The sequence below is a fragment of the Gigantopelta aegis genome, chromosome 13 (assembly GCF_016097555.1).
Source record: "Gigantopelta aegis isolate Gae_Host chromosome 13, Gae_host_genome, whole genome shotgun sequence".
In the NCBI taxonomy this organism is placed as follows: domain Eukaryota; kingdom Metazoa; phylum Mollusca; class Gastropoda; order Neomphalida; family Peltospiridae; genus Gigantopelta; species Gigantopelta aegis.
The window spans coordinates 2,145,265-2,172,718 of NC_054711.1; the positions used below are offsets into that span (position 1 = coordinate 2,145,265).

Here is a 27,454-nt window from a genome sequence, read left to right on the forward strand (position 1 = left end):
TGCAAGTCGTTCCTGTGTTTCAATAAATTTCTAAATATTTCCATATCATCAGTGTCTGATGCTGCTGCGGCAGTAAGTGAACTTACTGTTGGAGCAATCCCCGAATTCAGCAGCATGTCAACTACTTCTGTATTTCCAACCAAACAAGCAACATCCAAAATCTCCCTTTTCTGCAGCACAAACTCACTAATGTCTGATTTACAAAGACTGGATACAAAATGGTTGGACAATGCTTTAAGATTGTTTGTTATTGCTACACTTACTGGCGATGTAGAAACAGCAATAGCGGTAATCGAACCACGAACGTCTATGCCATCCAAAAACATTTTGTCTTCATTTTCAACATATTTCCATGTCTGTTCTACAGTGTCCTTGGTAAAAGCAACTTCAACATGAAGCTCTTGACCATCAAGCTTCTGGTTCAGTATTTCTGCGAGAACGTCATTGTTCCAGACTATTTCTGTGATAAATTTCACAAACTCTTCGTCTTTGAATGACGGGTGCGAAAGAATGGTTCTGATGTTTGGCACATTCGTTTCGTCCTCAACGTGCCGAGTCCCTTTCAACTCATCGGTAAGCCTTTTGGCAAGGAATTTGTAGTTTTCCTTCTTTACCATCACTGTAACAATGCTTCTAGTGGGCGCACGTGGTGTTACAACGTACTCAAGAAGCATGGATAAAGGACAAACTTCAATGCTATTCTTAAGGAACTCGCCAGAAAACTGCAGAAACAATGTGTCAAAAACTGACTGGTGAATGAATGAATACGATTTGTTGATTTCGTTATACTCGAGGTAGACACCAGTAATAGACTGAGCAGCTGTTTTTATCTGGCCAAGAGAGACACCAGTGTTAATACTGCATACATTCTTCAGAGTGTTAATCAGATGAAGTGTCTCTTCGTCCTGTTCAAATGGATCCAGACAGTCTTCCTTCAACGTGCCCCGTTTGAACATTACGATCAGGAGAACGAGATACTGGAACTGACTGTTTAATGCCACCTGTCTCGAAGACTTTGTGGCAGTACACGTAAAGCCAATTGTTGAGGGTTACAATCTTGTGAGACGAGGCTTTGCCGTCCATATTGACATCACCCAAAAGAACATTCATATCTGTGTACAAAACATTAGTAATTTACATATGAATTAAAGAACAATGATAAAATTGTAGCCAACTAAAGTTATAAAGTTTTTTTTGAACACCACCGGAGCACATCAATTAATTAATCATCGGCTATTAGATGTCAAACATTTGGTAATTCTGATTCGTACTCATCAAAGGAAACCCGCTACATTTTTTTCTAATGCAGTAAAGGATCTTTTATAATTATGCACTTTTCCACAGACAGGAAAACACACTACCACGGCCTTTGTCCAGTTGTGGTGCACTGGATGGAACAACAACAAAAAACAATCAGCTGAATGAGTCCACCAAGCTGGTTCGATCCTGCGACGCAAGCACCTCAAGCAAGCACTCAACTGACTGATCTAGCAATTTGATTTTGAGAACTAAAAAAATAAGTTCTCCATAGATATTTATTTTGAGAATATATATATATATATATATATATATATATATATATATATATATATATATATATATATATATATATATATATATCACCTAACAGCTATTCCAAACTGCAGCAAAATAATTAGATTTTCAGAGTAAAACAAATGCATTATCTGGCACAGCTATTCGAAACTGTCCAGTAAAACAATTTTATTTTGAGGAAAAAACCCCACATAATTTTGTACCAAAAAAGATATGAGAAATACTGTTAAAGAAATTCAGTCTTCAAATAGAAACTGTCCAACTAGGGAAATTCGAATTGGCAAACTTGAGTGTTCAACTGTGATAGATTCGGGTGCATCTGTTTCATGTATATCTAAATCTACTTTAGAGCGAGCATTTCCAAGTGGTATTGTGCTTGAAGAGAGTACAGCTACATTACTTGGTGCTGCATCGCATGTGCTACCTGTATGTGGTACGGTGTCTGTTCCAGTACGTATGGGTGAAGATGTTATACCGTGTAAATTACATGTGTTGGACACCGATGAAGACAATTCAGTTTTGTTAGGTTGGGATTTCATGTGTAAGTTTGAACATATTTTGATTAAACCCAAAGACAACAAAGTAGTGTTTGGAGCAGTTAGATTTACCGAGTCAGCTATTATTCCTCCTAGATCTCAGAAAATTTTCCGCGTGACTGTCGATAAATCACAAATAAATTGGACATCTAGTTTGTTAATAGAAAGAAATGAAAACTTTGAATACAAAACAGGTTTATATGTTGGTAGGTCTATTGTTTCTGAAGATGAGGCATACTTGCTTATTTTAAATAAGAGTACGACAAGCAAAAAGATATATTGTTGTCAGTCAGTTGGGGTATGCTCAAATGTTCAAGAATGTAAAAATGAAAAGGAATTTAAAAAAACTTCTACCAGTGATAGTACTGTGAAATGGAACATAGGTAACAGCATAACAGACAATTGTAAAGCTAATCTCATAACTTTATTGAACAAATATGAAAATTCAGTGTTTACAGGCCTGGGAAAAGCCAAGAATTAGACATACAAGCTTCAGGTTAAACGAAATGCAGATTTGTCAATGATTCGTGGTCGTCGTCGTCGTTATGGACCGCACTTGGACAAAGTTGTTGAAAAGCAAGTTGAACAGTTAATCAAAGTGGATACTGTTGAACCTAGTACATCTATGGTGATTTCTCCGATTGTTTTGGTGAGAAAACCTGATTCGACAATCAGATTCTGTTTGAATTTTCGGCGGATAAATAAAATGTTAGTACATTAAGTGTTTCCATTGTTGACAGCATCGGAAGTGTTAATGAAGTTACGCAACTCAAAATATTTTTCACTGTTTGACATGAATTCAGCTTACAATCAGATTCCTATGGACGAATCAACTCGTCAGTGTTAACATCTTATGAATTAAAGAGTGTTCTTAAGGAGTGGAATGTTGAAAGCAGTTATACATCTAGTTATAGACCACAAGCTAATCCTGTGGAACGTGCTCATAGAACTTTAAAAAATGCATTACTAAAAACTGCCGAAACGGGAAAACAGTGGGATGTTGTGCTTCCTAAAATTGTAGCAGCCCATAATGCGGTGACAAATAGAACAACAGGTATTCCTCCATATTATGCTATGTTTGGAAGAGCGAGTCCAGTTTTCCAAATGATTTCTGGCCACTATAGTAACTTTCTTGAAGGGGAGAAGGAACAGGGTTTAAGAGAAATCTGGAACTGTTGTCGAGAGAAACAATTAACTAGAAAACAATTAACTATTGAAAAATCAAGTAAAGGTGTTAAGCGTGATTTCACTGTTGGTCAGTGTGTTGCTGTTAAAATACTGACTGGTCCGAAGTTTAAGAAACAACACTTTAGAACTGGTTTCACTGTATCAAAAGTGTATGGTGATTTTCTGTGTGTAACTAATATGGAACGACATCATCGTGAGTCTGTGATTGTCAGCAAAGACTTGGTCATCCCTGATACAACATCTTAGGGGGAAGGAATGTGGGACTTAACAAGTCAATCTACGAAGAACACTCGTCATTGTCCGTGAACATTCGTCATTGTTCGGTGTTGTGAACATTCATTGTACTTCGATATGATTCGTATCATGTTATGTGCGCGCTTGTCTCGTGGTTCTCGTGTTTCCTGTATCGTGTGGATCAGCTGGTCACTTGTTAAATGTTTGTCTGTAAAGTAAAGTTGTGTTAATGTTGTTCGTTGTTCGTGTTCTTGACATAATAGAGATGGTGGCTCACATCTGTCAGATGTTCAAAACTGTGCAGTAAAACATTTTCATTTTGAGAATAAAGCATCATCTGTCAGACGTTCAAAACTGTGCAGTAAAACATTTTCATTTTGAGAATAAAGCATCATCTGTCAGATGTTCAAACTGTTCAATAAAATAATTTAATTTTGAGAATAAAACATACAGCAAAATAAAGAAAAGACATCATCTAAAACAACTATTCCAAACAGTGCAACAACCAAATTTGAATTTGACAATAATGTAAATACACCATCTATAGCTATTCCAAACGATGCAGGAAAACAATTTGAATGTTAGAATAAAACCTAATGTAATATAGCTATTCAAAAGTGTGCAGCAAAACAATTTGATTTTGAGAAGAAAACTCCCAAAAAATATATCATATAATATAGCTATTCCAAACTGTCCCTGTAAAACACAATTATTTGAATTTTAAAGTAAAACAAATACATCATTTAATATAGCTGTTTCAAATTGTGCAGAAAAATAATTTGATTCGAATAACAAAACAAATATATTCTCTAATCCAAACTGTGCAGCTAAATAATTTTAATTGAGAATAAATCAAATACAATGTAATGCAAAACTATTGTAATCTTTGCAACAATCATTTGTATTTGAGAATACGACAATACAAAACCTCGGAGTACAAAATGAATAAGAAATCCTACACAGGTATTGGAGTCTGGGCAGAACAACAATTTATAATCAAGTCAATCTATTTTTGCACAATTTATCCAATCTATAGAGAACAGAAATTTAATTTCAACAAAACAATAATCTCTTTCTTTGTACCATATACTCAGTAAACAACAACAACAATAACAACAACACGCTAATAAAGAACGTATATTTCACTTGATAATGATTCAATGAAGCGATCTAGACCTTGTCAAAATTCCCTTTCAACTCTGGTTTGTACAGAGTTACGATTTTGATTATGGAAAACGGTTTTGTCGTGCAGATAGATTGCAGAGTTGTTGTCATCATCTATACAGACATAAGGGAGGGATTTAGCTCAGTCGGTTGAGTCGGTTGAGTCGCTTGAGTCGGTTCAGTGCTCGCCTGAGGTGCTTACATCGTAGGATGGAATCACCTTGGTGGATCCATTCAACTGACTGGGTTTTTCTCGTTCCAACCAGTGCACCAGTATGTGATTTCCTGTCTGTGAGAACGTGCATATAAAAGATCCCTTGCTGCATTAGGGAAATATGTAGCAGGTTTCATAATTACCAAATGTTTGACATCCAATAGCCGATGATTAATTAATCTAGTGGTGTCGTTAAACAAAACAAACTTTTAAATACTTTAGATCACCAAACGTTTAACACAGCTATTGCTTTCTGTATTTAATATTTGTATAAGACATCTTATCATATAGCTCGTTTACTATTGCGTAAGTCTTCTAATATATCAGGGCAACAAGTTACATGTGTGGACAAAGCTGACATAAATTAAAGGTCCTATGTCAAGTCAAAGTTGAAACTACAATATTTTATTATTTTCATATTCAGTTGTAATAAATAACTAGAAATTAATCGAGCCCACGCATAATCTTTCTATAATTAACTCCAGAATAATATGTTAGAGGGTTTCCTGAATAATATGTGACTAAATATAGCATAGTCACTCTCTGTCTTTGTTTGTTTGTCAGTTATCTGCAAAGAAAAAACTTAGTCTGTTGAATGTGTACGCATAAAACAGTGACGTCACTAGTTAATGCCTGTTCACTATCAAAATCCCCCCCCCCCCCCTCCCCCCTTAACATATATTTTGTTCTTCTAGTAAATGAAATTAGTTGGTTATAAGTGTTTATAGGCATATAGCTGAAGGTATACACTTTATGTTTCAAAGTAAAATAAACAATTTAAAAATTGGCGGGAACCGTCATTATTGTAACTTTTTGACATACCGGTAGTACTTTTAATTCAATTTTTGTACAACATTTTGTAATTTACATTATCAAACAAGAACAGTATTTCAAGTAGTACAACACAACACAACATTGAATATGTGGACAATTTACCTACAAGTACAGGAAACATCTAACATAGCTTTTCCGGTTTGTGTTATATAATTATATTATTTAAATTAGTAAACATTTAGCATTGCGGTTCCTTTCTGTGTATTGCATGGTCGTTGCAATATTTGTATTAAACTTGAAACATTTAGTGTATTTTGCCTAATTCTTCCAAAGTATGCAACACTACAATTTATATTTATGAATCTGAACGACAAAACCGTATTCCGATATCAAAATCTTATCTTTGCTTAAGGACCGCCACTCCCCTAGGACTACCGCTCTCAAGACTAGGTTAGAAAACTCAAATTTCCACATGATAGAGCTCAGTGAAATATATACAGCAGTGATGACATGCACCCACTGAATTTGGGTCTGAAATTTTGTGAAGAAAATATCATGCCACATCTTCGGTGTTATGTTCTACTGCCAGGTTAAATAGCGACATTATATCATCATTAGCCAGAATCTCCTCGGACTTCATATCCATTAAATAACTTACAGTTTGCAAGGAGCCTTCCTTAGAGGCAATGTGTAGGAGAATGTTTCCAAATTCATCTACATTATCCAGCTTGGCTCCATGGTGGATCAAATTTTCAACAACATTTTCCTCTCTGTTGCAAACAGCAAAGTGCAGTGGTGATTTTTTATCTGCATCTGTTACATTGGGATCAGCCCTGTTATTAAGTATACATAGACACATATCAGATGTGTTATGCGCTGATGCAAGATGAATGGGCATCGCACCATTACGGTTTGACAGATCTATTTGTAAACCCTTCTCTACTAGATAACTGACCACGTCCACTGAACTGTAGTGTGCAGCAATGTGAAGTGGCGTGTTCCCAGATGCATCTACAACATTTAGCTTTGCACCCTTCTCAACTAATATTTTTACTAGAGCTATGGCCATGGCCGTGATATCTACAAAATACACGAAACCTCTGTGGCACTGAAGTAATAGTTGTTTTGCAGCCTTTTTAAGGATGGTGGAGTCTTTGCCCATCTTTGTGAGTTCGTCATCAGTAGACCGGATATTCTTCCATTTTCCTGCTCAAGAGTTAGAAACAACATCGATCCTAATTCAGACGATCCCAGTTCCAAGTCGTTCCTTTGTTTCAATAAATTTCAAAATATTTCTATATCATCAATGTTTGATGCTGCTGCGGCAGTAAGTGAACTTATTGTTGGAGCAATCCCCGATTTCAGCAGCATGTCAACTACTTCTGTATTTCCAACCAAACAAGCAACATCCAAAATCTCCTTTTTGTGCAGTCCAAACTCACTCGAGTCTGATTTATAAAGACTGGATACAAAATGGCTGGACAATGCTTTAAGATTGTTTGTCACTGCTAGACTTCCTGGCGATGTAGAAATAGCAATAGCGGTAATCGAACCATAACAGATTATGTTATCAAAAAAATGTTTCCCTCTATTTGCAACATACTTCCAGGTCTTTTCTAGAGTGTCCTTGGTAAAAGCAACTTCAACATCAAGTTGTTGAGCATCAAGCTTCTGGTTCAATATTTCTGCGGGAACGTCATTGTTCCAGACTATTTCTGTGAGAAAATTCACAAACTCTTCGTCTTTGAATGACGGGTGGGAAAGAATGTTTCTGATGTTTGGCACATTCGTTTCGTCCTCAACGTGCCGAGTCCCTTTCAACTCATTGGTAAGCCTTTCGGCAAGGAATCTGTAGTTTTCCTTCTTTATCAATGGGAGGGGTTGAATATTACACGCAAAGAGCGTATGGGAGGGAGGGGTTCATGACATACTCTTTCAGAATGTACCAGTGTAACCGGTCCGGGTTAGGGTAAAATAAAAATAATAAAAATGAAGTTTGTTTAAAACGTTAAATAATTGTATTTCGGTGTCGACCTGCACATGAGAGGGCAGGATGGGTAGCTATGAATGGTTCCTGTTTATTATATGCAGTAATAAGAATATGTTTAAAAGTTAGGCTACCGTTTTAACCATACTTAGCCAATATTTTGAGGTACGTTTTCGCCAAATAGGTTCCGTTTTCATCAACGAAAGTGGTTCCATTTTAACCTGATCCCAGTGGCTAAATTTCAGCCAACCGTTTGTGGCTTACGTTTACTATACTTTTTTTTTTTTTTTACTGAACACGTGAAACCGAATGACCTTTTTGAGAACAGTCAAAATAGTTCGGGAAAATGTCCATCATTCGCTGTCGCTAAACGCAGCCTACTTCATGAATAATCGGACAATTAATTCAAAAATGTAAAGGCAAGTTTACAAATTTCCTGCTGATTGTTACATTCGTCATTCATTCTCATACGAAACATGAGTTGGCCCGGATTTCAGACTCCAAATGCCGGGAAATTGCTTCTCAGGACATCTACAAATCCATTTCCCTCCCAATAAGGCCCGTGGCACGCTTTGCCTGCCAGCTCCGCGATCACAAACTCATAACTACGTACCCAATTTTTTTTTTTTCTGGCGGAAACCCTGCTTGCTGGCATGTGTTGTCCTGTTTGTAGAAAAGTGCATATAAAAGATATCTTGCTGGCATGTGGTCCTGTCTGTGGGAAAATGTATATAAAAGATCCCTTGTCGTCGTTCTATAGGGGTAGTATATGTGGTAGTGGCGGGATTTCTCGGTCATTCTGGTCCATGTGTAAAATTAAAAATAGCCATCTGTGTTAGGCTACAACAAGCCATTGTTTAAAATGTGTCGACGAGTTGTTAAACAAATGGTATTCGTTCCCTTTCGTTGCGAAAACGTTGCAGTATAATGAACAAAACAAATTACAAGAAAAATGGCTCAAAAGAATTGTTTTATTTTGTTTTTGTAGTTTTTTCGTTTTTTTCTCTCTTTTTTTCTTGTTTTTGTTTTGTTTGTTGTTAGTTGTTGTATTTGGAAGATTTGGTTAAGGGGTTGTTGGGGGGGGGGGGGGGGTTGTTGATGTTTTAGGGGTTTTTTAATTATATTTTTTTATTTTTTTTATTTTTTTGGTTTTTTGTTGTGGGTTTTTTTTTGGTTGTTTGTTTGTAGTTGTTTTTATTGGGGGGAGGGGGCAGGTTGGGGAGTTGCCATATAGGGATTTTTGGGGGTGGGTGGGATTTTTTTATTATTAAGTGTTAACTTTTTAGACTATATTATAAAATATATACATAAACGTTTCAGGAGTGAAATTTATTAACATTGATTTTATGTTAAAATTCTATGCAACGTACCGTTTCTGCTACTACCAAAACCACTACTTCTGTTACCATGATGATGACATATCTCTGTGTTGATATTTCTACAATAAAATCTTCAAATAATCTGAAATGAGAGATAGAAACAAGAAAAATAAAAACCAGTTAAAATAACATTACACACACATATATACATATATAATGTCAAGAAAGTATTAAAAATCGAGAGTAAAATCAGTTTAAAAAAAATAAAACAGAAAAGAGCGCAATAGCAACCAATAATACATGTGATCCAACTATAAAACAGTGAACTACATTTTGTACTCTGTTGTGACTGTTATAAAATTGGGGTTTTGACTATCTGTTATAAATCTGAATATAACAGTTACCATAATTAAAATAAACAAATAAAATAATTAAATAAATAAATAAATAAAACATCAGTCAAATGGATGTTTCTTTTTTATCATGTCCATTGCCAGTCTCTTTTCTTTTTCTTTTTTTTCTTTTTTTTGTCTGTTTGATACACACAAGAAAAGTTATATTTTATTTCAGCAATAAAAACTTTTTCTTTTTCTTTTTTATCGTGTCGGCAATAGCCGCCTGGGTTTTAACAGAATGCTGACATAATAAACATAAAATAATAATAATAATAATAATAATTATTATTATTATTATTATTATTATTATTATTATTATTATTATTATTATTATTATTATTATTATATAATAGTAGTAGTAATAATAATAATAAAATAATAAGAATTAAAGAAATATAAAATAAATAATATAACAATTTTATTTTAAAAGTAAAATAAATCATGATTGGCTGGATTGAAAGAAAGAAATGTTTTATTTAACGACGCACTCAACATATTTTATTTACGGTTATATGGCGTCAGACATATGGTTAAGGACCACACAGATTTTGATAGGAAACCCGTTGTCGCCACTACATGGGCTATTCTTTCCGATTAGCAGCAAGGGATCTTTTATTTGCGCTTCCCACAGGCAGGATAGCACAAACCATGGCCTTTGTTAAACCAGTTATGGATCACTGGTCGGTGCAAGTGGTTTACACATACCCATTGAGCCTTGCGGAGCACTCACTCAGGGTTTGGAGTCGGTATCTGGATTAAAAATCCCATGCCTCGACTGGGATCCGAACCCAGTACCTACCAACCTGCAGACCGATGGCCTAACCACGACGCCGGTGATTAGCTGGATTGAAGGCAAACACTTAATTGTTTTCAACCCACAAAACTTATTTTGGCTTGATTTGTGTTATACTGATGCTAAACATATAAGCGCCTTAAGAACATATCCTGGGGAAACGCCTGTTCATGTCGTTCCGCCTTCTACCGCGAAGCACTGCGTGTATATTTGTCTATAGGGGGACTGCCACTGTCCAGGACGATACACCCTTAATTCCCCATCCCTCTGTAGGACTGCCACTGTCCAGGACGATACACCCTTAATTCCTTATCCCTCTGTAGGACTGCCACTGTCCAGGACAATACACCCTTAATTCCCCATCCCTATGTAGGACTGCTACTGTCCAGGACGATACACCTTTAATTACCAATCCCTCTGTAGGAGGACTGCCACTGTCCAGGACAATACACCCTTAATTCTCCATCCCTCTGTAGGACTGCCACTGTCCAGGACGATACACCATTAATTCCCTATCCCTCTGTAGGAGGACTGCCAGTCCAGGACTATACACCATTAATTCTCCATCCCTCTCTGTAAGACAGCCACTGTCCAGGACGATACACCCTTAATTCCCCATCCCTCTGTAGGACTGCCACTGTCCAGGACGATAAACCCTTAATTCCCCATACCTCTGTAGGAGGACTGCCATTATCCAGGACTATACCATTAATTCGCATCCTCTGTAGGAGGACTGCCACTGTCCAGAACGATACACCCTTAATTCCCAAGCCATCTGTAGGGCTGCCATTATATAGGACGATACACCTTTAATTCCCCATCCCCTGTAGGAGGACTGCCACTGTCCAGGACGATACACCCTTAATTCCCCATCCCTCTGTAGGACTGCCACTGTCCAGGACGATACACCATTAATTCCCATCCCTCTGTAGGACTGCCATTGTCCAGGACGATACACCCTTAATTCCCCATCCCTCTGTAGGACTGCCATTGTCCAGGACGATACACCCTTAATTCCCCATCCCTCTGTAGGACTGCCATTATATAGGACGATACACCCTTAATTTCCCATCCCTCTGTAGGAGGACTGCCACTGTCTACTGTTCCTTGTTTATGGAACCCGGAAATAAAACAAAAATGGCAGGAGTTTCGCTTTCATCAGACAATAACTAACAATTAGCTAGGCTTATTATTATAGCTATACACATCACGAATGTTAGACATACACATACACACACACACACACACAGACAGACACACAGACACGCACACATGATACACACACACATACACACAGTACACACACACATACACATAGTACACACACAGAGACACACACACATGATACACACACATAGTACACACACACACACAGACACACGCACATAGTACACACACGCACATACACACAGACACACACACATGATACACACACACACACACACACATACACACACATAGTACACAGACACAGAGACGTACACATGATACACACTCGCATGCAAACACACACACACACACACACACACACAAAACGTATACACACACAGATGTACACATACACACACACACATACATACATACACACACACACACACAGACACACATGCATACAGATACACACACGCGCGCACATACGTAGAACGTAAAAAGCATACCTACCAACTATTGTGGAACACTTTTATGATAACACCATCGAAAGACATTGCGACAGCTCATGGGGTTTTTCTACTGAGAGACGCCGCTTAGTGGATCGCACTGATATCATTCTGTCGAAGTTTAAAGTTCACCGTATAATAACAACAGCTGCAGTTGTGATGCAGGGTCGTCTCGAAGCTAAATTTGGGTGGGTGGGGGGGGGGGGGGGGGGGGGACATACGCGTACAATGACTGGATTTTCTGCATCCGCCACTGATTAAAAACAAAACAATCTTTAAAGCGGCAGTATCCGGAATATTTTTATTATTTAAGCATATAGAACAGAAAATCCAATTACGTTTGGTGCATATATGACGCCGCACTCTGCATTGGTTTCACTACGCTGGCTTATCCAGGTCAAAAACAAAGCCATTATTTTGAAAGTGGGACACTTTTGACGGGCTCCTAACGATCTCGGTTTTCATTTGTTTATCACAAGTATAAAATTCCCCAACAAGAGATCACGTGAGATTTCGCAATTTTTTAACAAATTTAACTGTCTTGATTGAGGGGTCATACTCCAAAACAGATTTATATCCATAGAGGTATGGTACAACGCCTTTTCAGGGGTCGGTGGGTGGGGGATTTGCCTTGAAATTTTGACAGTGGCTAGCTGTTGGCCTACGCGTTACATGTAAGGGTGTGTTACTAATTACGTAACGCTCTATGGGGTAGAGGAAGAGGGTACTGTGTTCGATTTACGTAACATTTTTCAAGACTATATGTTATTTTTATTCATTTATTCAAATGCGCGGTCAGTCTAGAATCGATCCCCATCGGCGGGTATATAAAAGACCATGGTATGTGATATCCTGTCTGTGGGATGGTACATATAAACGATCCCTTGTTAAAAAAAAAATGTAGCGGGTTTCCAAGGCGCGTGTGCAGGGATTTCAGCGTGGTTGGGGTTATAGACTGTGTTGAGCGAAGTTTATATGGGGCCATGCTCCCCCAAAAAAATACATTTCAAATTTGTTTAAGCTTGGCAAGTAAGGGTTTTGACCTCCAATACCCTCCTCCTGCACATGCACCCGATTCCTCTCTAAGATTATATGTCAAAATTATCAAATGTTAGACATCCAACAGCAGATGGAAGGAAGGATAGGATATGTTTTATGTAACGACGCACTCAACACATTTTATTTACGGTTGTATGAGGTCGGATGATTATTAAATCAATATGCTTTATCTTTGATGTCGTTAAACACGCCCCCCCCCCCTCCCCCTAACTTTACCCTTTCCAAACGAAATAATATTTATTTGAATTTGTCGATTTTAACATGTAAAATTAAGAAGTGAAAACGTCTACTTTAGTATATTTTATTTTTAAAATTTTAAAATATATACATGATCAATGTGTTATACAAACTAAACTTTGAAAGTTCTACTAACACTTTATAAAATATTAATTCTGAAATAGGAAGGTACGATTGTCGATAATACGTTGTCAAGATCAAACCGGTTTTAACTAAAGACTCTAGTACCGTATCCTCAACCGAACGTTCTTCGTACAGCGCAAGATTTCTCTTTTAATTTTTTGAGACGAACCCTATAATTTGAAATCGGCAAACGGAAGTGTTAACTGAAACTGACAACAGGCTGTCGTGTGTGCTTTGCCGAGCTATGGTGGCACAGGCGACGAATCAAGCGTATAGGCCTACGTTTGACGACATCCGTTCATAGCGAACACACACAACCTTTTTAAAAGTGCATTTGAGCTTGTATTTCACAACTGTACATGATGTTATAATATGGTAACCAGAGAATGTAACTTTAACTTGACGAAAATAAATTATAGATTTCTTTTCAGCTACTGGCTGCTTGACATAATGAGTACTTTTCAGGCGCGTGAGCCAAGGGAGGGTTTCGGGAGTCGAAACCTCTCCCTGTTTAAAGGAGACCGGACACCAAAAGACATGTAGTGTGTAATGGATTAAGTTGGCGTCAAAGACCGCATTATTCTAACGCCTGGCTCGCTGCGAGGCACCGGTCAGCTGCGCGTCTTAGGTTTGGGGTAAAAACAGAAGTGGGCGGGATTATGCATAGATCTGAACGAAAGCGAGGCAATACGTCATCGGTGAGAGTTACCAAGCAATAGGAGAAGCCACGGTGACGTCACATGTTTTGATCACGTGGTACCGCGTGAGCGCTGGTAGGCAAGAAACCAGTTGACAATACTGGCATTAGTAGTAATGAACAATCGAATGTTTTTCCGTCAATTAAATCAGTGTAGACTAGTTTTGATGAATGGTATTTTGTCATGGTAATTTCATACGTTGTTGTTAGATGCACAAGTCACTGTAATAAGGATTATGAAATTAGTTTCATCAAATACAGTGGAAGCGAAACGTTGAACAGTTAAAGCTGACAACAATCAACTTTGCCCATCCCACAACGGAGATCGTCATTTTATACAAGGTTTGTTGTATGTTATTCATTCGTAATACTAATACACGTCAGTATTTATTGAAATGAAAATTGAAAAGATAATAAAATAAAAAATAATAATAATAAAAGCCCCCACCAAACTGACATGGAAACAAAGATAGATACTCTGTGAACAGTAGGCCTACCCAGTCAATCGACAAACAACGTTTTATGTAACTTTTTGTTTTGTATTGACAGATCCATTATAGTGGGTAAAACAAAAATCTGAATATATTTTATATTGTATTATGCCATAAAATATGTAGGTGGCTGGAGTATTTATATTTTTAATTAAATAACAGGGAGCTGTGCGTGTGTGTGTGCAATCAAGCATATATATATTGTTTCATATGAAAATGGTTCTGAAATATTTCCATTTATTAATTATATTATATGTTAATTATAATGTTTTACTTTTTTTTTATTAAAGAAGTGATCCACAGGTGTATTTGTAATGTGTAAGTTGATTTTTTAATAATAAAATAAAAGGTATAAACATTTCAGGGTGGGATATCAGATGTATTAAATCATTTGTTTGGGATTAAAAATAAATAAATACTAATAATAAAACTGGATATTGATCCACAAGTTGGTGATAGCCACCATATTTTATTAAAAACATAAATTATGTTACATGCATTTATTATATAAGTTATCTGAATTTGTTTGCAGCAAATAAAGAAAGAAAAGGGGAGCTGATTGTATTTATAAGTATTATTGTCATCAGTGACAGATGTCAATATGTCTTCACAAATACATTTATGTGTATTCAAATATTTCAATAATATTCAATATACACAATATAAAACTTTCATACTTATATATCATAGAAATTTACCAATTTTCTTATTTTTTTCTAGGTATCAGTGATCCCTGTTTATGGACAAAAAGAGAACTGGCAACTCTTGGATGAAAAATGGGCCTTTCACGATGAATTAAGGGCGTTCAAGTTTTAGGGTGAATTAAGGGATGCTAAGGAGAACACTGGTATTAGATTCAGCGATTCTTTTCTACAGTATCTCATGTTTCTGTGCATAAGAAAGATACCAGAACCTTTTTCACTGACTTTCCAAACTACCATATGCAATATTATTGGGGCTATTCAGTATGTGATGATGACATTGATAACACTTGGATTTAATCTTTTTTTACCAGGATCTCTATTTTCTAATAAAAACAGACTTTACAAAATCAATAAAATTATATCGAGAAACAATAGACAACACATATTTATTATTTTCTTTTTCTATTATCATTATAAACCAATGATCAAATGATATTTGCATTGTGTTAATGTGTGTCTTACATTAAAACATTGTATTGTTACCATTTACAGTAATTTGTTTGTTTTTAACTGGTTTATTAATCAGGTTGAAAGTGATAGCCTTTGAAAACTGTGCCTCTTGTCAAAGGTAACTGACACTGTTTTAGATTTAAAAGGAAGGAATCTTTTATTTAACAATGCACTCAAGTCATTTTAATTACGGATATATAGAGTCGGACATGTTTAGGGATCACACAGATAATATTAGGGAGGAAACCTGCTGCTGTCACACAATGGATTACTCTTTCCGATTAACAATAAGGGACCTTTTATATGCATCAGCCCACAGACAGGATAATAAATAGTGTAGCCTTTGTTACACCAGTTGTAGAGCACTGGCTGGAATGAGAAACAGCCCTATAGGACCACCAACAGGAATCAATCCTAGATCGACTGCGTATTAAACTATGTCCTGGCCTGCATGGGATTAGGCAATTAAAATATTAATGGCAATTTTTATGTATATATATATATATATATATATATATAAAATAATAATGCTACAAAATGTTCTGAAGATGGAACCACAAAGGTGAGGGACCAAGTAAATTTTGAGATGTATCCGGTTTAAAAGGCTAAGTTCTGTACTAATATTTATAAAAAGGGCCGCTGTAGCTAGAGGGAGCAATGTATGTGTGGTCATGGAACATGTATGGAAACTAAATTTAGGTTCCTCCATTTTAATACAATGTGTTAATATGTATCCGATATCAGCAAGTTTAAGGAATAAAAAAGGACTTGATAAAATTAATAGTTTTAAAGTTTTTGTAAAGTTTTCTAATAAGATACTTGCTTAAATTTATTGTTGATGAAAAGCCTTACAAATGAACCAGTAGACAAGTCTGATGTTATATATATATATAACTACTGTCTATATATTGTCTACTGGTTGTTCATTTGTAACAAATGTTCATATATATATATATATATATATATATATATATGTGTGTGTGTGTGTGTGTGTGTGTGTGTGTGTGTATGTGTATGTGTACATATATATGTATATGTACATACATATATATATATATATATATATATATATGGGTTATTTAAAATTGTTTAAAGAAATAATTTACTTTAACAAAGTGTAGGCCAATTATTTCTTTTAAACAGTTTTAAATAAAAAATATAGGCCTACTCGTTTTATTTTATTATTTTTATTTGTGTGTGCGCGCGCTCGTTTGTAATGCTTTACTTGAAATATGGACCAGACGCTTTAAAAATACATGGACTAAAAATATTTATTCAGGTGAAAAGAAAAAGAAAAAAAAGGAAGTTTGCTATAGTTTTGAACTCGGTCAATCGTCAAATTTTATGGGTGGAAAGAGTACATGTATCTCCTCCATACAGGAGCTATGTAGAATAGCGTTCCCGTGCTACAAGCGGTAATTTAAGCACGTGTTGGCCATTCTTTGCTATTCACGCTACGCTAGTTCGCTTTGTTACTAATGGCCATTATGATAGACTTCTGCCTACCAGATGCGCGCGCATGTTGATACGTGACGTCACTTCCCTAAACACATGGCTTCTCCTATACCGGTACACGTGTTGATTCTTTGGTTGTTTTTTTTTGCAGGGTTTCAATATATTTTCTGGGGAAGCATGACTCAGTCTAGACACCTTCCACTCCCTGCTAAAATTCCTGCACATGCGCAAAACATAATCTTATCCTAGCAAAAAAGTCGGGTTCAATTAATACTTGACGTACATCATTTCTACTCGTTCCAGCCAGTGACTGGTATAGAGGGTTACGCGTCATTCTAGATTACCCACGATCCATAGCGGTCGGCCATGTTGGAAGGCATCAACACCTAATAATAGCTAGGCCTACTTGTCGAATCTTTTTGTTAGATTTCATTCGTCCTGAACCAACATAATGCCGACTACTTGTGGCATTGTCAGTTGTAATGCGGGGGGGGGGGGGGCTTCCTAGCATTATCACGCACCAGGATGAAGAAACTAAAGAAAAAAGTGAAAGACAAAGGAGGCTTTGGACCAAACTTATGATTTTGGCTCAAGTTTCAGCTATAAACCGATCGGACCTAGGACATGTCCTATTGATTATCTTATTTATAACAAAAACTGACAGTTCAAACACAGTTTTTGATAAAATTGTGTGTGTGTTGTGCCGTTACAAATATGTACCCATCAGTTGTTCCATTTGACTGAAGAATGGAAATACCATCACACACCTGTAAATATGTTTTATTAGGACATTTATAATTAGCATCTGAATACCCTGGGAAAAAATACATTCAAAACAGATTCACTTGAAAATTAATTATCTCCAAAAAGAACTCTATATATTAACAAAAATAATCCTCCAAACATGTTTGCAGTTTATTACTAGTCACTGTTGAGAATATTGGTAATTTTCAGGCATTGATTAGTGAATAACCCTAGCTGCACTGGTGAGCCCTGGGAGGGGCGAAACATGTTAATGAACTAGGTAATGGTGTAAAAAATATTGGTCGCCTGTGTTCTACCTAGTACTTGTGCGCAAATTTTTTAAAAACAAATTGATTACCATATGAGTGGTATGTGCTGCCGTTTTGGAACAGTTTAAAAAAACCCCAAAAAAAACCCTGACTATGTCCTCCACCAAAAAGTTAAAATTTCATTAGTCATTTAATAAACACCATTCAAAATACCCCACTAGAGCATATTGTTTATTAATCACCGGCTATTGGATGTCAAACATTTGTTAATTTTTACAAATAGTCTTAGAAAGGAAACCCACTACTTGTTTCCAAGTAGCAAGACATGTACAAAACACTTATCTGTTTATCCTGACAAGTGTAAATCTACTCGGGGGGGGGGGGGGGGGGGGGGGGGGGGATAAAATGTACCTCTGTGTATTGTTCAATGCATTTTCATTTCGAACAATCAAAACCAATGTCCATCTACTTGAATAAAACAAACCAGTTATTTGGACAGGTGACAATATTGGTGGACAAGTATATTTCTAGATGTACTTGTCCTGTGGACTAGTAAAACATTGTGCTTATTTCTATCACTGGCAAGCAATATTTTATATGCACCATCCCAGAGACAGGGTAGCACATACCACATCCTTTGATATACCAGCCGTGGTGCACTGGCTGGAACACGGAATAGCCCAATGTGCCCACAGACGGATCGATCCCACACCAGACAAGCAGTTTACCACTGGGCTACGTCCCAGACCCTATGTAACAAAGATATGACACCTATATAGGTGTTGACAAAATAACTAATCACTAAAAAAGTGTTATTAAATTATAATCATCACAACTGAATTTAACTTGCAATATTGAGGCCTGTAATTACCCCCCCCCCCCCCCCCCCCCCCCCCCCCCCCCCCCCCCCAATTGTTTGACTGTGTACACGTTTCGCCCTCCCAGGACTCATCAGTGCAGCTTGGGTTTCATATCAGTTAGTATTGATAAGAAAACTGCAGACGTGTTTTTTGGTGAGTTCTTTGGTGAGTTTGTCATAGTTCACATAGTTTTATAATTAAATTCAATGTCCATAAATCCATCACCAGTGATACTAAATACCTGTAAATGTGTACAGTAGTTTGTATTTGAAAAGTTATTTTCTTTTAGTTTTATTAAAACATTTCACTTTCTTCACTGCCACTCCCTTCCTATAGCCAATACAATACCACTTTCCAGTGGATGCCTTCTTTAATTTCATACAAGAAAAATGAAACCATTCAAATGGCTTGTGGGGACAGTCCTGAATCGCATGCGATCATTGAATCATCGCAAATACAATATAGTGCTGAATCTTCATCTGATTTGTCAAGTGTAGCACCAGAATTGATGGATCAGTCGGCAGTTCTGGTACACAGTCTCCGAGCAAAGTACTCTGAGGATTTTTCATTTTCCACATTAAAACGTGTGTCAAGTGACTGGACAGCAGTTGATACTTTTTTCTTGCTCACCCAGCTGGGTTCTAGATGTAGTGAAGTTAATGTTTTTAAGTGGTGCATAGTCAACAGAAGTTCGTGACGATGGCAACATTCAGTAGGCTGGTTCCTGTTTCACAGTGCTGCTTTCCCTTAACCTTACACTGGCTTCAATATAAAATAACGTGAATGCCATATAAGAAAATGATTCGCCAAGTCCTGCTTTACTATTACAATGGGCACAAAGAACTTTACCAGCTTTATCGAAAATAATCCACGAATAAAGCGATGTGTTATTAAGCCGTTGTGAATGCATCACCCTTGCACGTATCACATGGACTGAATCATGGATGTAAACACCAACATTCCTCGCCCAACCACACAAAACGGTCATATGCATCCAAACTTTTATAATTCTGGAAGTCCTTCAGCATATAAAAAGAGCTTGGCTAAAAATCAGGTAATTTATCAGATCTGCATATGTAAATGATGGATAGAAATGGGGGTCCTGAAGCCATTTTCCACCGGCGGTTTTGTAGTGTACGAATCCTGCTTCCCAATATATGCAGTTTTTTCCATATCTGCTTTTTGCCGTCTTATCCAGTGTATCAAAATAATCCTGCATGTTATCAAAATAATGCAGTGTCTACTAACAGTAAAAAAATAAATATTTAAAAGGACTTAAGTTATAAATCTTAAAACTGCGAAGCTCGTATTTGTATACAACAATAATTCCAATCTCTAAAAATCCCTTTATTATAAACCCTTGGATTGGTTAAATTCGTATCACGTGATGATAAAAACTGGCATTCATAGCACCATGAATCTCAGTTTAGCACTATTTTTGGCTGTAGAGCCGGAACTACTTTATGAATTATGTCAACAAAGGAATCCCTGAGGAATTTCCTTGAGATTCTATTTTTAGACATCAAACAGTAATCGTCTGCCGTCAAACTTGTAAACATCTATAAATCTTCACATATAAATTACACCATATAAAATAGGTCGCTTCAGACATTTTTTATTAAAGGTTAAAAGTTATTGAAATTACTTACGTTACATGTTTATAGTGAATTCAAAATCCCACAGCTAAAAATCTATTTTGTCGATTCAAAAAAAGTGTATAATTCCAATGGAATTTGGTCTTTTACAAAAGCGATTTCAAAAACAAAATTCAGTCAGTTCATGCCAACCATTAGCACTAACGCGCATTCAACGGCATTGTAGTATGACGTACACGGTACACAACACATAGCCACTGCGATCCAATCTTTAAACGACTCGGGGTTTTGAAACTAGGCATATCATGTACATGTCGGGACACAGGAACGAAGCTTCAATTCGAAGCTACAACAGAGAATGTTCCACTTTCCAAAAACGAAACATCAGCATGGCACTGTCAAATGTCACGAATACTTGTGTCGCACCACTTGAAGTCACACATGCCAAAACCATCCTGTGTTGCCACTTCCACAATTACAAGGCCAGTAAACACAGAAACTCGCGACACACCTGTTTCATCCATTTCCGGAAACATTGAAACCACTTTCTCCATGTCAAATCTATCAACACATGGAATTTTCACGCACTCAAATATTTTATAACTGTAATTTCAACGTCGTAATTGGTAAATCTGGACAGTAATCAAAAAATGGCGCCCATCCACAGTTCGTAGTTAAATATTCATACACCAACCGCTTCACATATAAATTATACCATACAAAATAGATCGCTTCAGACATTTTTATTACAGGTTAAAAGTTATTAAAATTACTTACGTTATATGTTTCTAGTGAATTCAAAATGTTTCTACTTGGTATTGATATTTAATGCAAAAAATTAATATGAATTGTATTAATGATTGTAACATTGTCATTCTCTCATTCGGCTATTGACGGGAAAAGCCGAAACTACCATAGGCATTCCGCTAATGTTGAGTATGAATTTCGTGTTAATAAAATAGTAAATAGTTGGAAAATAGAGTTCACTTTTTATTTTAAAGAGGTTTACATTAATGACATGGTTATGTGTTTGGAATTATAAGAATTGAACGCCATTCATACAGTGTGTAAAGCGGTTTTGCGTTTCATACTAGCATGAAACACAAAAAAATTCACGTTCAATTCTTAAATGAAACGCTATTGTTTGCCCTCCACCATGGCCGGCCGCACAGAGGTATGGGTAATATTGCTATTTTTAGCACATCGCGGAACCCTCTATATCAAAAACCGTATATGTGGGATGGTGCATATACAAAAAATCATTGCTACTACTACTAGTACTAGTAGTGGAAAAATGTAGCGGGTTTTCTCTCTATGAGAAAATTACAAAATGTTTGACAAATAAATCAGTAGCTCTAGTGGTGTTGTTATGAGGTGTTAAAATAAGAGATTGTGTAGTAAATCGCCCGAACACGGCCTTTGTAATTTTATATTCGAAATCTACCGATGTTTATTTCGGTGGATCTCGTTATATTCCGTTAAGATGTCGTGGCTGAAAAACCGGAAGTTTATGAAAATGGCGTCGCCGGTGGCTTGGTGTCTGCTTTTGTCGAACGTTTTATTACTTTTTGTCCAAGTCTTCGGCGGGTATTTGTTAAAATTAGTTTCGATACATAAAGTGTGGTTACACTTAACTCTTTCTTAACTCATCATTTTTTTTCAGTTTCTTCCTTATTGCGATAATGTTGTTTTATTTGAAGTTAGCTGTCGGGTGTGCATCGCCCTTGCAGCTTGCTGTCGTGGTGATCTGTCATTGGTCGATCTATAATCATAACATTTAGGTTTAATTTACTGTTAAACAAACTGTCAAACTTGTTTCAAGTTATTCTTTTAACATTTTTATTCACAAAATGTGTTTCCTACATACACTAAATTATACTAGTAACTTGTATTTATTAATAAAAAAAAGGCATGGGCAGGGGCGGTACCAAGATAACTTTTTCTTTTACCCTCCATTATATTGGGCAAGACTTCCAAACATTTCAGCATTCAGTTCATTCAAAATTAGGTTTAAGGTTAGTGATAGCAGTGTTCGAGATTAACAGTAGGCCTATCCGATATCCCGGGGATACCAGAATTTAATTTTGGATACCAGACTTCAAGAACCCAGTTACGGCCAGTATTCCACCGTGATACCATATAATGTAGTTGTTGTTTTTTAATCCTGCATTTTAATTTTTCGCTGAAACAATGAAAGTCATCATTTACTGGTTTCGAACTCGTACCCAGTCTAATGCTATTGCCATGCCTTAACAATATCTCCCCCAACTCGTACCCAGTCTAATGCTACACTGGAGCAATAGCAGTGTAGCAATAGACTGGGAACCGCTAAGTCGCTTGTTTTTGTTGGAGGTTTCCTCCCTTAAAATTTTATTTGCGATATTGATTCCACATCTGCAGAAAATTGATGTAGGTATGTTTATCATTAGTAATGTCAGAAATTGCTAAACATTTATTTATGTCAGTATTACTCAAAAATAGATGCAGCAAATCTTTTTGCCGATTCCGTTTGTGAATTTCATGAATTCCGTGATGTCGATTGCGGCTTAGCAATAGACTGAGAACAAGAACAGTGTCATCCAAGTTTGTTACGATTGTTATTTATGAATTTCATTTAAGTGGGATACTAAATTCTCAGGTGGGATACCAGATTTTGAAATGTTAGTATCCAAATGGGATATTGTCCAAATATTTTAATCTCGAACACTGGTGATAGTATCTCAGCTATCTGCATGCGTGCTGGAACGTTTGGAAGTCTTTCCCCCTCCTACACACGTGCCTGATGAGGCCATGTGCAAGATCATTTGGCCACTGTCCACATTAGATTGGTTCATATTTTATTAAAAAAGTAACCCTTGGAAATATCATGTTTATTTTTTATTTAATTTTCCAGCCGAGATTTCTACAAAATTCTTGGTGTGCCAAGGTCAGCGACAACTAATCAAATTAAGAAGGCATACAGAAAATTGGCGAAAGAGCTGCACCCAGATAAGAACCAGGGTGATCCAGAGGCAGAACAGCAGTTTCAGGATCTTGGTGCAGCGTACGAGGTATCACAGCACAATACTTCACATGTACCTCCGTTCTATTATTCAAAATTAAATTTACGCGAACCGCAAATCAGTTACGCCCTGACCTGTAGACGTTCAGAAATTAAAACTTGCAAACTTTACGACTACAGGAAGTTTATTATACAGTTGAGTATTGTAATTTCGAGAACCTAAAGTTTGACTACTATTCCGACAAATGTTTTGGACTGATTTTTAGATACTTCAGGGCTTCTAGATTATGGTAGCCCCACTCCCATGGCTAGTGATATTCAATGTTGGGCTAGTAAATAACTACTATTGCCATGCCCGACAGGGCTTCTAGATTATGGTAGCCCCACTCCCATGGCTAGTGATATTCAATGTTGGGCTAGTAAATAACTACCACTGCCATGCCTGATGGCTAGTGAAATGTTTTGGTAAAATGTTGCAGTTAAGTCTATTTTGTAAATATCAGGCCCGTAGGATGGATTTTCAAAGCTTGTTACTTTAACTTTGTAAAGTCTTTGAACCAAAGTAATAAAACGGATCGACAATGCGCGACAGTTTCAATACACATGCTAGTTCAGGGCCGAAGACAAGTAGGCTAGGGCTAAGTTCATCAAGACCGAGGAAAACAAAAACGTCCGCTAAACTGGTTTATGAGCTTCACGTTAAACCCAATGTCCACGTCGGGAACCAATCACACGAGACTATTGCACATGTCAAGAGATATAGTTGCGGACATTAAATAATACGATTACATGCAAGTAAATATTGATGTAAATTTGGAGGGAAAAAAACCCCAAATAGTTGTTCGCATTAATGAATACTTAATTGCTGTTTCGTTCGTTTATTTCCGTTGTCTTTGTTAAGTTCGCGCTCATGCATATCACTATCGCGGGAAATGAATGTATTTATACAAATAGCTGTTAAACGTACACTGAATACAATTAATTTACAATAATCATGACATTTGTTAAATAAAATATAAAATTTGTAGACTGAGGTGACATCTCAAAAGTTAGCTAGATTTTAAAAAGACCGTAAATTTCAACTCATTATCTTTTTAATCAAAACTTTTGACGTAAATGGAATAGTTGTAATAACGTGAAGTCGGCATTCTTCGGCTTCGTATTTTACAAACTGAAATCAACAACATATTACGAAATTGTTGGGGTGGGGAATTGCTGGGTTACTTTAAAAAAAAAATTAAAAGCAGTTGAAACCAACATATAGATTGCTACTTTAAAGAAATAATGAACTCTATTTCAAAAAGAAGAAAAATACTGGCTCAAATTTTTATTAATGTCATAGGCCTTAGAATTTGGGGTGGGTGTTTGCAGAGGGCACTGGCTTCCAACTCTGCATCTCTTCCCCTACCCTACAACCAAAAAATCAAAGTACTATATTAACTGCTCCTAACCTTGGCTACAGGTATTTTTGATCCAGGGTGAGCCCTAGCCCACCCCTCCCCCAGTTCTATTATTTAGTAAAATTTTATCAACTTTAAGAGAAGTAGGACTAGTGCACTTTTAATCGTGGCTAGTAAAAAAAATTAATCACCATCCGATCCCATGGCTAGTGGATTTTATAGAAAATTGTAGAAGCCCTGGATACTTGATGCGCAGCAAACCAGTAAACAGCGTTATATTGCAACAATTTTAACTTGCGACCAGTCTAAACTAAATGATCAGTTATAGAGTCAAGCCAAAAGTTTTAAAGAAATGTGCACGGACTGCTTGGGGTTGTTAAATTATCTACTGCTATTTTATATCTATATTGGACATAATATTTTACAGATGTTGAAAACGGTTTTAATGTAAACAGGAATCCAAAAGTGTCACAAAAGTTGAAAAATACTAACATCACATAATGAGCTTTAAAAAACAAACATTTGGAACGTCTCTGTAGTATAAAAGTACCATCGATAAAGTGAAAGTAACTTGGCCAAAGCAAAACAAGAAAGGGTATCTGGAAGTGTACCTATTTTGTTTCAGTAATGGGGCTGAAATTTAGTCCTTTTACAGCATTGTTAACTTTAAGTTTAGCAAGCATTAAAGAATCTGTTTTATAAAATGTTTTCTTTTGTATTTTGTTTTATCTTATATGTCAGCTAAAAATAAATTATGTATTTAAAATATAATTTCAACATAACTTTGAGGTAACCGATCAGTTAATCCACAGGTTACGCAAATATAATTCACATAACCGAACAATTGGTTACATAGGTAAAAACCATGTGAAGCGACTACCGGTTACCTCAGATTAAAAAAATTGTCCCCTGAAGTAGGGGTGCAACGATACGGTCAAAACCGTATTGCGATATATTGCGATATAAGAAACTGTATTGCAATATAATTGATATTATTTATGGGTTGGGTTTTTTTTAATGAAAATAGAAGGCATAACTTTTTAATGATCCTTATTAGTTTCAGCTGTCAGGCTAAATGTTTTAGGCCATATTTTTTTTTTTTTAACACAATACTAGTCTACTAGAACACTGGCGTGACGGTGTCAAACTATTGATGATGATGATGATGATGTTGATGATAACTAATTTAACGTGTCCATATACCACTAGGGTTTCGAACACGCCCATCCCGAGTCCGACCTCCGATAAGATCGGTGGCCTGACTCGGGATGGAGAGGGGGGGTGAAAATGGGCAGAATTTTGAAAATAGCAATTAGTAAAAAAGTTAATAGAATAAAAAAAAAAAAAAAAAGGTTACAATCCAAAAATAAAAAAGAATTGACTGCTCGGTCGAATATTTATATAATTTGGAGCATTTTAGAAGGAAAGTCCAAAATTAAATAAGAGAAAGAAGAGAGGATTGGACTATTTAATAATATTTTTAAAAAAAAGTAATTTCGACATAAAATTTTGAACGCAGATCTAAAAGTTTAAAGTCTGATCGATATGTCCACGCGAGTGGCCTCGTTAAGGCCGTTTGGGTGCACAGCTTAAAGGGACGAGATAGGTTGCATCCCGTCAAGAAAACCCCTAGATTGACAGTCGATAGACGTTGAAGGTGTACTGCTGTGCTGAAATACAGATCTTGAGAAGCCGGATCTGTCTGAACGAGAGAGAGTATCAGACTAGGGTATAGTCCAGTCGTCATGGGTTGGTATAGTGGTGCGGACGGGCCCGACTCCGGAGGATACGAGATGGTATCACTATAAAGCAAGGTAAAGTCTAGAAAAAGAGTAGTAGGGGCCGACCCCGCTTCCTATTTCTTCTTAGAGTGGGGCGGTCAATCTTCCAGTACTGCTAGGACAGGCTCGGACATGAAGAGACTAAACGCGAACAACCGTGGCATTCTGCAGAATGGCCGTCATACGAGTCACGAAAAAAACCTGTCGACAGTCAGACGGAGAAATGACGTGAAAGCAAGGAATCTCGCTAAAAAAGAATCCAACCTGGTGGTGCAGGCTGTCGAAATGAGAAGCGTTCCAGCGTTCAATCAGTTCCAATGGCCGCATACATTCCAGTAGAAAACTTCATTTCGCTGACAAAAACAACGAAATGAGGGACCCCCCAAGTCGAGCACACGAAAGCACGTGCAGTGTGCACAAGCGAAACAAACACGTCTTACCGCGTGGAGCTCCAGACTGTGAATGGTCAAACTATTCATAAATTGTCACATTCGGAAATCCTTACTATCGGGCTTTTCCTTTGCTGCTCGCTTAACACGGAAATGTACGTATTGAGTCACAATGTTTTGCCAGATCGACCGAACCAGAGCCGAGGTTATTAGCCGAGGTATTTTGAACGATCGGCCGAAGTATTCCGAGTTCAGTGAAAAACAGCGAAGTGTGATTCTCATTTGTTGGTTTATTTCTTTGAAGATGATAGCCGTAGCCGTATTCCAACGTAAATGAACAACGAATGATAATGTGTAAGTAACAAAACATTTATTTGTAATTA

The 27,454-nt window shown here is 36.8% G+C and overlaps 3 protein-coding genes across 4 annotated transcripts in view; 1 reads left to right on the forward strand and 2 right to left on the reverse strand.

The window, feature by feature from the left end:
• LOC121387595 (serine/threonine-protein phosphatase 6 regulatory ankyrin repeat subunit B-like) overlaps positions 1-956 on the reverse strand; it is a 3,044-nt gene extending 2,088 nt beyond the window's left edge. The window contains exon 1 of the mRNA XM_041518755.1: positions 325-956. Coding sequence (XP_041374689.1) covers positions 325-956 — 632 coding nt within the window. The remainder of the gene's footprint in view (positions 1-324) is intronic.
• Positions 957-6,217: 5,261 nt separating this feature from the next.
• On the reverse strand, positions 6,218-10,849 carry LOC121387596 (ankyrin repeat domain-containing protein 1-like). Its single transcript, XM_041518756.1, has 4 exons — positions 10,830-10,849; positions 9,058-9,112; positions 7,268-7,524; positions 6,218-6,497 (listed from the first exon to the last, which is right to left on the reverse strand). Exons 1-4 carry the CDS (start codon positions 10,847-10,849, stop codon positions 6,218-6,220), a joined length of 612 nt encoding a protein of 203 aa, XP_041374690.1.
• Positions 10,850-22,016: 11,167 nt separating this feature from the next.
• LOC121387868 (dnaJ homolog subfamily B member 11-like) overlaps positions 22,017-27,454 on the forward strand; it is a 36,608-nt gene continuing 31,170 nt past the window's right edge. For both annotated transcript variants that reach the window (XM_041519096.1, XM_041519097.1), the window contains exons 1-2: positions 22,017-22,087; positions 23,394-23,550. In XM_041519096.1, coding sequence (XP_041375030.1) covers positions 22,017-22,087; positions 23,394-23,550 — 228 coding nt within the window. The remainder of the gene's footprint in view (positions 22,088-23,393; positions 23,551-27,454) is intronic.